The sequence below is a fragment of the Arvicanthis niloticus genome, chromosome 24 (assembly GCF_011762505.2).
Source record: "Arvicanthis niloticus isolate mArvNil1 chromosome 24, mArvNil1.pat.X, whole genome shotgun sequence".
Classification (NCBI taxonomy): domain Eukaryota; kingdom Metazoa; phylum Chordata; class Mammalia; order Rodentia; family Muridae; genus Arvicanthis; species Arvicanthis niloticus.
Window position 1 is genome coordinate 14,986,125 of NC_133432.1, and position 13,110 is coordinate 14,999,234.

The 13,110-nt window shown below is 44.4% G+C and overlaps 1 protein-coding gene and 1 pseudogene across 5 annotated transcripts in view; one reads left to right on the top strand and one right to left on the bottom strand.

The window, feature by feature from the left end:
• Mphosph9 (M-phase phosphoprotein 9) overlaps positions 1-13,110 on the bottom strand; it is a 64,299-nt gene that overhangs the window by 9,557 nt on the left and 41,632 nt on the right. For all 5 annotated transcript variants that reach the window (XM_076922890.1, XM_076922891.1, XM_076922888.1 and 2 more), the window contains 2 exons: positions 1,894-2,028; positions 425-603 (listed from right to left, as the gene is read on the bottom strand). In XM_076922890.1, coding sequence (XP_076779005.1) covers positions 425-603; positions 1,894-2,028 — 314 coding nt within the window. The remainder of the gene's footprint in view (positions 1-424; positions 604-1,893; positions 2,029-13,110) is intronic.
• LOC143437460 (ribonuclease P protein subunit p21 pseudogene) lies at positions 11,299-11,885 on the top strand (annotated as a pseudogene).

Sequence of the window (13,110 nt, forward strand, 5' to 3'; positions counted from 1 at the left end):
AAAGGAATGAAGGCCAGGCAGTGGTAGCACATGCCTTTAATCCCAGCACTTGGGAGGCAGAGGCAGGCGGATTTCTGAGTTTGAGGCCAGCCTGGTCTACAGAGTGAGTTCCAGGACAGCCAGGGATACACAGAGAAACCCTGTCTCGGGGAAAAAAAAAAAAAAAAAGGAATGAAATACTACTGGGGGTAGTGTCTAGAGAGGTAGCTCATCAGTTAAGAGTACTTGCTGTCCTTGTAGAGGGATTTGGTTCAGTTCTCAGCACCTGTACAGGGGTTCACAAACATTCACAAGCCCAGATTCCAGGAAATCTGAGACTTCCATGGGCACCAGGTTTGCATGTGGTACACACTCATATATGCAGGCAAAACACTCACAGACATAAAATAAAATCAATCTTAAAATTAAAAAAGAAATTACTTACTACTTGAGGAATTCTCTTTCTCTGTCTGTGTCCCCCAATTTTTAAATATTCTTTCTTCATCAAGTTCTTTTAAAGCCTTGATGATTGGTGGTGTGTCTGGAGAGTCCCTCTTCTTTTTAATCAATAAGCTTGCTGGTGACCTTCCAAGTGAAGAGTCCTTTTCTGGAGGAGAATGGTACCTAAAACAGGAGCTGAGATTGTAACTGCTGTGGGCTGAACTCTGCATGCCCCCTATCCCATAATGCCCAGATAGCAGCCTAGCTTAATTCAAAGTATTCAGAGTTGGGGCCTTTAACAAGAAATGCAGATTAGACAGGTCATGAGAGAGGAGCTCCATGATGGGACTGAAGGTCCTTATAAAAAGAGAAGGAGGACAGACTTGACGGTACACATGGGCCTGTAACCCTAATATTCAGGAGACTGAAGCAGGAGGATGGACGCACACACACACAAAATAAAAATAAAAATAATACATATAAAGCAAGAGGAAGAGGAGAAAACAGAGAAGACTCTGTCTGGTGCACACCACAAACAGGCCATGTGAATCACAGCCTGGAGGAAGGTCCTCTCCAAGACCTCTGCCATGCTGGCACCCAAATTGGGAGAAATCCATAAATGTATCTAAGCCTATATTCATTAGTTAACATGCTAAGTTTCCTAGGACAGTCAAGGAATAACAGGAGAGTTGACCATTTATCTCCATATGGATGCTATTAAATGGAAGTAATTAAAACTGAACCTGCACATAGCAGGCCAGTGCGTCATGGTCCTTTAAACTAGCATATACAAACATTTCTGTCTATCTCTGGTACCCGGAGTACATTGCTGAGCTTGCTCAGGCTATCCCAAAAGTGAGAGGATTATCCTGTTGTCCTAACACAAGCCTGCACTGTGCCCCTGAGCACAGGCAGAGAAGAACTGCAAAGCCTATGAAGGTAAAACATCCTAAAAGCAGTAGCCTCTCAGGAGCGAGAAGATGGATCCACTGCTAAGAGAGCTTACGATGCAAGCAAAAAACAAAACCACACAAATTAGGCTCTAACAGATAAAGACAGCAAAAGATCAACAGTGGATGTGGTGGTGCCTGCTAGTATCCCAGCACGTGGGAGTGAAAAGTAGAGGATCAAGTGTGTACACTCTCATAAGTGAACTTCCCTGCATCTACTCATCAGGGCTATCTTGAGTGGACACCTCCCCTTTCCATAATCAGCAATCCCCACCTCTGCAAGACAGTTGATTCACACCCTGTCCACTCTCCACCAGCCCTCCATCCTGGCTTTCACAATCCAGGAAGAACCTTGGGTCCAACTTCAAAGAGAAGGCAGAAATCCCAAGACAGGAACTGTTTCTTGTCTCCCCCCCTCCTGCCCCCCCACCTCCATCACAACCTACTTTTGACTATATCCTCTACCCAAGCCATCTGCATCTCTACAAAAGCATTCCTCAGCTGACCTCTGCCGTTATCTCACCCAGGAACATCGGTTTCCTCCAGCTGCTTATCTGTCTTCCTGTCCCTGGTGTCCAGAGGCTGCCCAGTAAAGATGGAGTATTCTGCTCCTGGAATCAGCCACTTCCTCCTGCTGACATCCGAGGAGGCTAGTGTGCTGTGGGGATAAGAAACATTCCACAGCATCACAAGGTTTGCACTTTAGGTTAAAGAAAGTTTATATATATGTAAAGTGGGTGAGTATTTTGTCTTGTACCATATGTGTGTGTGGCACTCAACACGGCCGGAAGAGGACATCAAATTCCTGAGGATTAGAGTTACTGACAACTATGAGCCCCCATGTGGGTGCTGGGACTTGAACCCTGGTCTTCTGGAAGAGCAAACAGTGCTCTTAACCACCCTTGCACTTCAATTTAGACCAAATATTTTTTATCAAAACAACCCATCTCCAAGTTTCATTTACATAGTTGCACAGTGACTTAGAAATCATATATGGACAACCCATACTTTAAAAATGAATTCTATTTTAAGGGATTGTGTTGTTGTTTTGTGTTTTTGTTTGTTCTTTGGTTTTGGTTTTGGTTTTTTTTTTTGGGGGGGGGGGTTGAGATGGTTTCTCTGTGGAAGCCCTGGTTGTCACAGAATTTGCTATTTAGACCAGGCTGGTCTCAAACTCTGACTCCCAAGTGCTGGAATTAAAGGCGTGTGCTGCTACCACCACCTGGCTATTTTAAGGTTTTAAGATTCAACTGAACTTTTGAACATTCCCCTAAGAGAAAGAAGAGTCGGGTACTCAAGGCTCTGCGCAGCCCCTCCCTGCATTCTAGCACACTGGTCCCCTGTCTCTATACCAGCTCAGAGTGAGCAGACAGAGCGCTGCCGCTTTCCCATTCCCTACAAACACTACCTGTACTCATTCTCCTGTATAGCAGTCACAAGTATCATACTGCTATCCAACTCCTCAGAGTGGCTACAATACCAGCGGCACAGGGCTATACTATCACTTCCTCTGTCTATACATGGAGTTCAATCCCCAGGACTCATGTGGTGGAAAGGGAGAACAGACTCTTGCAAGTTGTCTTCTGATATTCACACACACACACACACACACACACACACACACACACACACACACGCACACATGCACACAGGCACAAACATATATGAGATGATAGCAAATAAATAAAACATAAACTACTTTTAAAAACCTTGCTTCCCCAAGGTTCTTATCACTTACTCGAATAATAAATAACATGTAAATAGTAATAATGTTTAAAAGAAACTCAGTTTGTCAAGGTTTACATCTAGTCAAACCCTGCCCTGTACCAGACTTTGAACAGTGAAGAGTGTGGTAGCCCATGCCTTAGACTCTAGCATTCAGGATGCAGAGGACATGGATCTCTGAGTGCCAGGCCAGCCTGGTCTACTTAGCCAGGGTAGGAACTCCAGTGGTAACCTGGAGGCAGGAAGCAAAGCAGAGCTCGTGGAGGAGTGCTGCTTACCGGCTTGCTCTCCAGGCTCCAGTACAGCCATCTCTCCTCTATACTATACCCTAGGTCTACCTGCACAGGGGTGGCACTGCCCACAGTAGGCTGGGTCCTCCCACATGAATGTCCATCAGAAAATGCCCTGTACACTTGCCTAGAGGCCAATCTGATAGAGGCATCTTTCAGTTGTGGTTCCCTCTTTCCAGATGACTCCAGTTTGCGTCAAGTTCACAAAATTAACCAGCACAAACCTATCTCATCTCCAGGCCTGTGGTCACCACCATACTAGGCAACTTCTAGAGCTACCCTTGACCTCTAGACCCAGTGACTCTGTCTACAAAGTCATCTACCTCCAAGGATATGACTAGACTCTGTCACAATCAGAGGTCACAGCTCTAAAGAAACTAAACATCCCAATTCCTCCCCCGCCTTTGTTCCTGCTGCCACCAAGCACCATCCCAGCAAGCAGCTAGCAAGCCCAGGATCTCTCAGCTCACCAGTCATCCTAGTTTCTCCAGTTCCTCCAGTTCCTCTGTCCACTCTGGAATGCACAGCCGCCACCTCAACTATACACAACCCTGACTCCAACTCTCACTATCTGACCGGAAAACCTCAAGCTTGACTGACGACAGTGGCCTTACTCCTGTCCATCTTCCGTGGCTGGGCTTTGTGAACAAACCTATCTCACCTGCCTGAGCCTACTGATCAACTTCATCCTGGACATTCCTCCCCTGGATCAGCAAGCTCCGACTCTGTGTCCACTCTTCACCGTGGCCTTCAGTCGGGAGATAACCTCATGTCCAACTTCAAAGAAGCAGCAAGCCCTAAGAGAACACACCATCTTCCTCTCTGGTCATGTCATTCTTAACCTGCCAGGCTAAGTTCACCGCTAAGTTAGGTTTAACTTCAAGCCCAGGTCACCCCTGTCCTTTCAGAAAGGATCTCCTGGTGAGCCTGGAGCTGTCCCCGGGCCTTGTTCACTGCTACACGGGCTCTCTGCCACTGAGCAACAGAGCAGAGCCCTTTTCCCTCAATTTTTAAATTAAGAAACATTTCAAACATTCTTAGAAAATTACAGAGACTACTACAACAAGCGCCCACCTACCTACTCTCAGTCTTAACAGATGCTTAGATCTTAGCCATATTTGTTTTTAATTGTGAGACATAACATTGTATACATATGTATAGCTGCATTTGTTAAACAAGGGCATGCTATCCACACCCTTTAATGATTCTCCTCAACAGTATGTTCATGGTTTATTCATGCTGGCGTGCAGGGCTGCCAATCACTTCTCTAGTCTGAATGCACTGTGCTGAGTTTGTCTCCTGGTGGTGGGGTGCTGTTTCAACAATGATACAATTAGCACATGGGAGAATTAACCTAAAGCAAATGTCGGAAAGCACAACTATGAAATTTGGGGTGTATCCATCACCTTCAGTCCTTCTGGCTACTGTCAAACAGTCCTCTAGACAAGTGCCATCAACCTGCAGGCAGCCATTGGTATGTGTGGGTTCCTTTCTTCATCTTTGCCAAACTTTGGAATGAATTAAGTCTGGCCTGTCTGATGACAAAAATGGTATATGCTATCATTTTAACTGGAAGTTTCTCAATTTCTTAGGAAAAAAAAAAGCCTCTTTTCATTGTTATTAGCTGTTTAGATTTCTTTCTCTGTGCAGCTTCACATCTCTTTTTCCTTTATGTGGAGGAAATTGTCTCCTTCTTACTGAGTTGCGGTAGATCTTTTGTATCCTAAACACTCATCCTTTATTTTTGCTGTCATTAAAATAAATTACACACGTGCACACACACACACACACACACACACACACACACACACACGCACGCAAACAAGCCTTTCAGATGGCTCAGTAGGAAAGAGTGTTTGCCATCAATCTGAGACCTGGGTTCGATCCTGGAAATCATATGGTGGAATGAGAACTGACTCCTGAAAGTTGTCCTCTGGCTTCCACACAGAAGCAGTGGCAAGAACATGTGCATGAACACACAGTTTTAAAATGTAGACATTTCTCTTAAAGGTTTCAAGCTTGTGTAGATGTACGGGTAACACTCAATGCACTGATACTGGGTGTAAGGTCTTCCTTTGTTCTATGCCCCTTAGATTTTCACTACAAACAACTAAAGCCCTGCTGGGCCTCTTCAGTCCCACAGTTCCCTGCTCACAGCAGACATGGTTCTCGACTGTGCTCAGCATTCCTGTTCGCGGTTTTAAGACTTTGCTTGCATTTGTCAGATCAGAACTTCGGTACATGCTGAAGGTGCTGTAACTATCTGCTACTGAAGGTCAGGAAGGGGTCGCTCACTGCTAACGCTGCTTTATCTAGCACTTTCCATGGTCCATCACCAGCACTTTAATGGTTTTGTTGTAATATTTTCAGATTACTTCATGAATCATGTAAGAAACGGTTACAGCTTACCTGGAAAGCACAGCAGCTTGACTTGGTATAGACTTAAAAGACCACATCTTATAACGGGAATAGATAACTGACATATAAAGACTCTAGTGACTATTTCCCAGATAAGCGTTCCTGGATTTTCTTTTTTAGACGTCTACTTTGTCTATATATGTCTGTATGTATTTATCGGGAGGGGTATGCACATGTCATGGAGCACTTGTGGAACTCAGAACCGATTTTCTCCTTCCACCAGGTGGATCCAGGGATCAAACTCATTTCAGGCTTTGGCGGCAAAGGCCTTTACCCACTCAGCCATCTTCCCAGCCCCAGTCACCAGCACTTTGAAAAGAAAAAAAAATTCTATTTCTTTATTAACTAGTTCACTGTTCTATATTTTACTGTTAAAATTACTCCAAATTGACAGTCCAGATGAGATATTTTAATACCATTACCACAAAAGGCAAAAGAATAAAAACTACTCAACTTTGTTGCTGTCATGCAGAAGCAGGAAGTGATATGCAAATGAATTAACTTGCTTTGCTTTTTTTTTTCCCCCCTTAAGACAACATCACTTTAGTCCTGGCTGGCCTGGAACTCATTGTATAGATCAGGTTGACCTTGAATTCAGAGATTTACCAGTTTCTGCCTTCTAGGTGCTGGAATTAAACGTCTAGCCCCAAATATCTCTTATGCATGTGTGTCTGTTTGTTCACATGGATACCAGAAGACTCATGATGTCACCCTCAGAAGAGGCTGTTCACCTCCTTTGAGACAGAGTCTTTCACTGGCCAGACTGAGAGCCAGTGAATACCAGGGGTCCTCTTATCTCCAAATTTACAGTGCCAGGACTAAAACTATCACACCTGGCACTTTTTTTTTTTTTTTGGTGGTGGGGTAGGAGTGAAGCTTGCAGTCCTGGAACTCTATCTGTAGACCAGGCTGGCCTCAAACTCAGAGATCCATTTGCCTCTGGCCTTGCAAGTGCTGGGATTAAAGGCATGTGCCACCACTGCCCAGCCACACCCGGCCTTTTTAATTTTTATTTATTTACTTGTTTAAGTTTTTGAGACAGGCTTTCTCTGTGTAATAGACCTGGCTGTCCTGAACTCACTTGGTATACCAGACTGGCCACAGAGATCTGCCTGCCTCTGCCTCCTGAGTGCTGGGATAGTTTTTAAACGTATTACTATTTTTTTATTATTTTATTTTATAGGTATGGATGTTTTGCCTGCATGTTTGTCTATGCATCACATGCATGACTGGTATCCCTGGAAGCCAGAAATGGTGTCAGATCCCCTAGAACTGCAGTTACAGATGACTGTGAGCCATCCTGTAGGGGCTGGAATTGAACCCAGGTCCTCTGGAAGAGCAAGTGGCCAGTGCTCTAACTGTTGAGCCATCTCTCTAGCCCCACATCTAGCATTTTCATAAGTTCTGGGGCTCAAACTCAGACCCTTTGCGCTTGTAAAGCAAGAGCTTTACCAACTGAGTCACACAGGCCTCAGCCCTGGCAAAAACATTAAAAATTCCTCAGTCCTACACATCATAAAAAAACCATGGTGTAGGCAGGCTTTGGCCTAAAGGCTGCAACCTGCCAAGCCTTTCCCATCATACACTGCCACACTGAATAAGCACAGCACAATGTATGCATTTCCAGGTGCTAGACATACAGGCTGTCTCTCACTCTCCACACTCCTGAGTCAACACAATCGCCAGCTTGGAGATCCAGCAGGCCGTTTCAGTCCTTACTGCCCGATGTCTCAGCAGCCTTCAGTGACTGTGGCTGCTTCAGTAACCCCCTCACTTGCAGCAGCTGTTTCTCTGGCTCCTTTGCCAAACTCCTCTACCCAACGAGAAAGCAGGGTTCCTGAGAGCTCTGTCTTGTACCCACTCCTACTGACACTCAATCCCTCTCAACCCTGCAAGCACCATTCTAGAATAACTGGCTCCAACATTGTCACTCCAGGCCAGGAGATTCTGAGCTCCAAGCCTACATTTACAATTGCTTGCTTGATTTCTGCTTCAAGTCCGTGTAAATCACAAGCAAAAATCTTCATGATTGCCTGATCTCTTTATGTGTTCTGAACTATTTGTCTCTCTCTCTTTTTTTTTTAAAAGAATTGTTTATTTTATTTATATGAGTGCACTGCAGCTGTCTTCAGACACACCAGAAGAGGGCATCATATCCCATTACAGATGGTTGTGAGCCATCATGTGGTTGCTGGGAATTGAACTCAGGACCTCTGGAAGAGCAGTCAGTGCTCTTAACCTGTGAGCCATCTCTCCAGCCCGAGCTGTCCCTCTCTTGTCTCATCAGCCAATACACAACCATGTTCTGTGGATTCCATATCCAGAACCTCCCGAACTCTTTTTTCTTGTAATTATAAAAAAAAGAAATCATATTATATTTCTTTACTTTGTGTATGCAAAGACATGCCGTGGCGTGTGCAGAAGACAGAGGACAACTTCTGAAAATTGATTCTCTTCTTCAGCCATGAGTGCACTGAGCTGCCTCCCTGGCCCTCAACCACCACTCTTACAGACCCTAGAAACCCAGAGCCCTGTTCTCCTAGCACTAAATGGCCTAATTCATCTCTTCTGCAGGGCAGGAACTATATGTGTACAAAAGTCAGGTGGCATTGTTTCATTTTACTCTATAAAAACCTTCAGGGCCAGGGAGATGAGTCAGTGGATAAAGCACTTATCCCAAAAGACTAGTAATTTGGTTTCATCCCTAGAATTCAATATAAAGAAGGAAGTAAAGAATTCCAGAAAATCTTCTAGCTTATATATATATATACTCTCTCTCTCTCTCTCTCTCTCTCTCTCTCTCTCTCTCTCTCTCTCAAATCCACACCAGGTATAGTGGCACACACTTTAATCCCAATACTTGGGATAAAGGAGCAGGCAGATCAGCTTGGGGCCAGCCTGGACTACATAGGAAGTTCTAGGTCAGCCAGGGTTACAGAGATAAACCCTTCTCAATAAACCCTAAAATAAATAAACCCTAAAATAAAATAAAAATAAAATCTTCAAGAGAATTCTCAGTGGACTAAAGGTTAAAATCCAAGCACCTGACAGTAACTTAGAAAGCCATCTATGATTAATCCACAATGTCACCTGGGGCTATATGACTTCTTGCTGTGACTATCTGAGCCATGTATCATGGTGTGAATGCAATGTCCCCTACAGGCTCATGTGTTTTGACATCTGGTCCTGAGATACTGGTACTGTTTGGGAAGGTTATGGAACCTTAGGGGTATGGGGCCTAGCTGGTGGGAAAAGGTCACTGGGGTCAGACCCTTCCAGGTCACATGCTCACTCTGCCTCCTGCTTACAACAATATGAATGAGCAGTGCCCCCAAACTTTATGCCTCTTCTTTTGCTTGCTCTCAAAAATTCATTTTTACCTTCGGTTCCTTTTTTCTGGTTTGATTTAGGGTTTTTGTTTGGGACAAGGTCTTACACAGTCCAACCTTGGTATCAAGCAGGCTATGTAGCCAAGGATGACCTTGAACCCATCTTCCAGCATCTATCTCCCAAGAGCTGGGACTGCAAGTGTACGCATTACTACATCTGGCTAAATCTTCTTTCTCAAATTTATTGATTTCTTTTTATTGTGACAGTAGGTATGCATGTCTGTCATGGTTCACATGCAGAAGTCGGAGGTCAGAAAACAACATTAAGGAATTGGTTCTTTCCTTCCACCATGGGGGCTCAAGCTCGGGTGCTCACACTTTGTGGCAATTGTCTTTAGCTGCTGAGACATAGCACAGCCCTAATATTTCTCTATGTTTTAAAAAAAAGATTTTTAAAAACATTTTTTAAATTATAGGTATACATGCATTGGTGAGTGGGAGCTTGTGTACATGAGTGTTCAAAAGAAGGTGTCATATCCCCCAAAGCTGGAGTTACAAGTGATTGTTCGCTGCCAAGTTATACAAGTGGATGTTGAACACTGGTTCTTTGGAGTAGGGAGTGCCCTTAATTACCACGTCACCTCTCAAGCCCCTAACTTTTCTTTTAAATACAAGAATCCTTTACATTCTATTATGATTACTCAACAAAGATATACAAAGTGTTTGGACAATCACAGCTTAGGAAGGTGAGAAACCACAACTTCATTTTTCTGACAGACATCACTATGAAACAATGAACTTCTCATTAATATACTTTATACCAAAATCATAATTAAGAACTGAGTTCTAATAATTAAAGCCTTCTTCTGTAGATGTGCCACTCAGTTAATACTGTGCCAGGGTAGTGCATTCCTGTAATCTTAGTATTTGGGAGGCAGAGAGGAGAGGACTGCTGCAAGCTTGAGGCTAGCCTGAGCTACAGAGTGAGTACTGGGCCAACCAGGGCTACATAATAAAGACTGTCTCAAAAACAAAAACTAAACCAAAGATTACAGTAAGATAATTCTTGAGAACTAAAGCAGAAAACCACAGCTTAATATAGATCCATCCCCAAAGGTCTCTCCATTAACAAAAGATAAAATGTCAGCTTATTTCTGGGTCTTCAATTCGATTCCATTGATCAACCTGACTATCTCTGTACCATGCAGTTTGTATCACTATTGCTCAGTAGTACAGCTTGAGGTCAGGGGCGGTGATACCTCCAGAAGTTCCTTCATTGTTCTGGATTGTTTTGGCTATTGCAGGTTTTTTGTTTCTCCATATGAAGGTGAGAATTGCTCTCTCAAGGTCTGTAAAACTTGTGTGGGAATTCTGACGGAGACTGAATTGAGTCTGTAGCTGGCCTTCGGTAGGGTGGCCATGCTCACTGTGTTGATCCTACCTATCCATGAGCATGGGAGAGCTTTCCATCTTCTGAGATCTTCTTTGAGGACTTGAAGTTCTCGTCATAAAGCTCTTTCACTTGCTTGGTTAACAGTTACACCAAGATATTTATATTATTTGTAGCAATTGTGAAGGGTGTTGTTTCCCTGGTTTCCTTCTCTGCCTGTTTGTCATTTGTATAAAGGAAGGCTACTGATTTCTTTGATTTATTTTCTATGCAGCCATTTTGCTGAAGTTGTTTATCAGCTGTAGGAGTTCTCTGGTAGAATTTTTTGACAAAGAAGTCAAAACCATCCAATGGACAAAGGAAGCATCTTCAACAAATGGCGCTGGGAGTGCGAACTTGTACAACCAATCTGAAAATTGATCTGGTGGTTTCTCAGAAAATTGGAAATAGTTTTACCTGAAGACCCAGCTATACCATTCCTGAGCATATACCCAAAGGATGCTCCACTATACCACAAGGACCTGTGCTCCACTATGTTTATAACAGGCTTATTTATAATAGCCAGAAACTGGAAACAACCCAGATGTCCCTCAACCAAAGAATAGATAGAGAAAATGTGATTCATTTACAAAATGGAATACTATTCAGCTTTTAAAAATATGAACATCATGAATTTTGCAGGCAAAGGGACAGAACTAGAAAATATCCTGAGTGAGGAAACCCAGACCCAAAAGGACATGTATAGTATATACTCACTGATAAGTGGATATTAGCTGTAAAGCACACAATACCCATGATACTCCCCACAGACCCAAAGAAGTTAAACAAGTAGAAAGGTCCAAGTGAGGATGTTTTAATCATACTGAGAAGGGGAACAAACATCCACAAGGAGGGGCAGACACTCATGGTGGGCCCAGTGAAGGACCAGGAGGCCTTCCAGAGACTCAGCTTCCTGTACCAGGCTGCACATTGCATCCTCTCTGAGAACCCTGAGAACCAGGCACTGGCTAGGTTTTACTGCTACACAGAGAAGACCATAGCAAAGCGGCTGGTCCTGCAGCAGGACCCCTCTGTGAAGAGGACACTCTGTTGCAGCTGGTCCTCTCTCCTCATCCCAGGCCTCGCCTGCACACAATGCCAGAGACGCCGAAAGGGACAGCGCTGGACAGTACACACCTGTCTGACATGCCAGCAAAGCCAGCGGTTCCTCAGTGACCCCAAGCATCTGCTCTGGGGTGACTGGCCTGAAGCCCAGCTGGAAAATCAGGCAGATTTCAAACCATCAGAACCCATGCCAAACACAGCCAGCCTCTCTAAGGAGAACATGCAGACTCAGACTCAGGCTTTAAACACCAGTGAATGAATTCACTCCATTTTCCAGATAAAGTTGAGTTGTTTAAAAAAAAAAAAAAAGGCGGGGGGGGGGGTGGGGGGGATGACGACAAAATAATCATAGGAGGCAGAGGGAGGAAGAGAAGTGGTGGGAGAGGGGAGGGAGATGGGAATGGGAAGGGGACAAGATCAGTTGTGTAGAGAGACAGGAGAGAGACATGAGGGCCAAAAGAATGAATGGAAACCTGCAGCTGCCAGGGTGTGGGATAGGAGGAATCTTTAGGAAGTCGGAGACCTGAGATTGGGAGGAAGCGTGCCTCCCAGGAGTCAATGTGGGTGGCCTTAGCCAAGAAGCCTAACAGTGGGGACATGGAACCTCCTGTAGCCAGGCAGGACCCCTAGTGGAGGGATAAGGATACCAACCTAACCTCAAACCTTTTGACCCCAAATTTGTCCTGTCTAAGAGAAATGCAGGGACAAAGATGGAGCAGAGACTGAAGGAATGGCCAACCAATAACTGGCCCAATTTGAAACCCATCCCATGTGCAAGCACCAGTCCCTGACACTATTAATAATACTCTGTTATGCTTGCAGACAGGAGCCTAGCATAATTCCTCTGAGAGGCTCCACCCAGCAGATGACTGAAATAGACACAGATACCCACAGCCAAATGTTGGACTGAGATTGGAGATGCTTATGGAAGAGTTGTGGGAAGGACTGAAGACCCTGAAGAGGATGGGAACCCACCAGAGGACCAACAGAGTCAAATAACCTGGATGTCTGGAAGCTCTCAGAGACTTAGCCACCAACCAAAGCACACACGGGCTGGAACGAGGCCCCTGGCTCCTATATAGTAGACATGCAACCCAGTCTCCATGTGGGCCCCCCAACAACTGGAGCAGAGGCTCTCCCTAAAGCTGTAGTCTGACTATGGTATCCATTCACATTGTGTTTGTTACTGTGTTGCTTTAGAGACAGGACTGGCCTGAAACTTACTATATAGACCAAGATAGCCTCAAACTCATAGAGATCCCATTGCTTCTGCCTCTAAATGCTGGTATTAAAGACATGTTGCCACCATGCCTGGCTGTCACTCACATTAACTGGGGTTGGGGTGGGGTGAGCTAATGGTACAACTGTCCACATGAACATTTACCTCAGTAAAAGAACAAAGACAACAAAAAGATTCTGGACTGGAAAGCCAAGCAGAAAAACGATGGCAAATATGAAGAAGAAACACTTGAAAAGAATAGTCT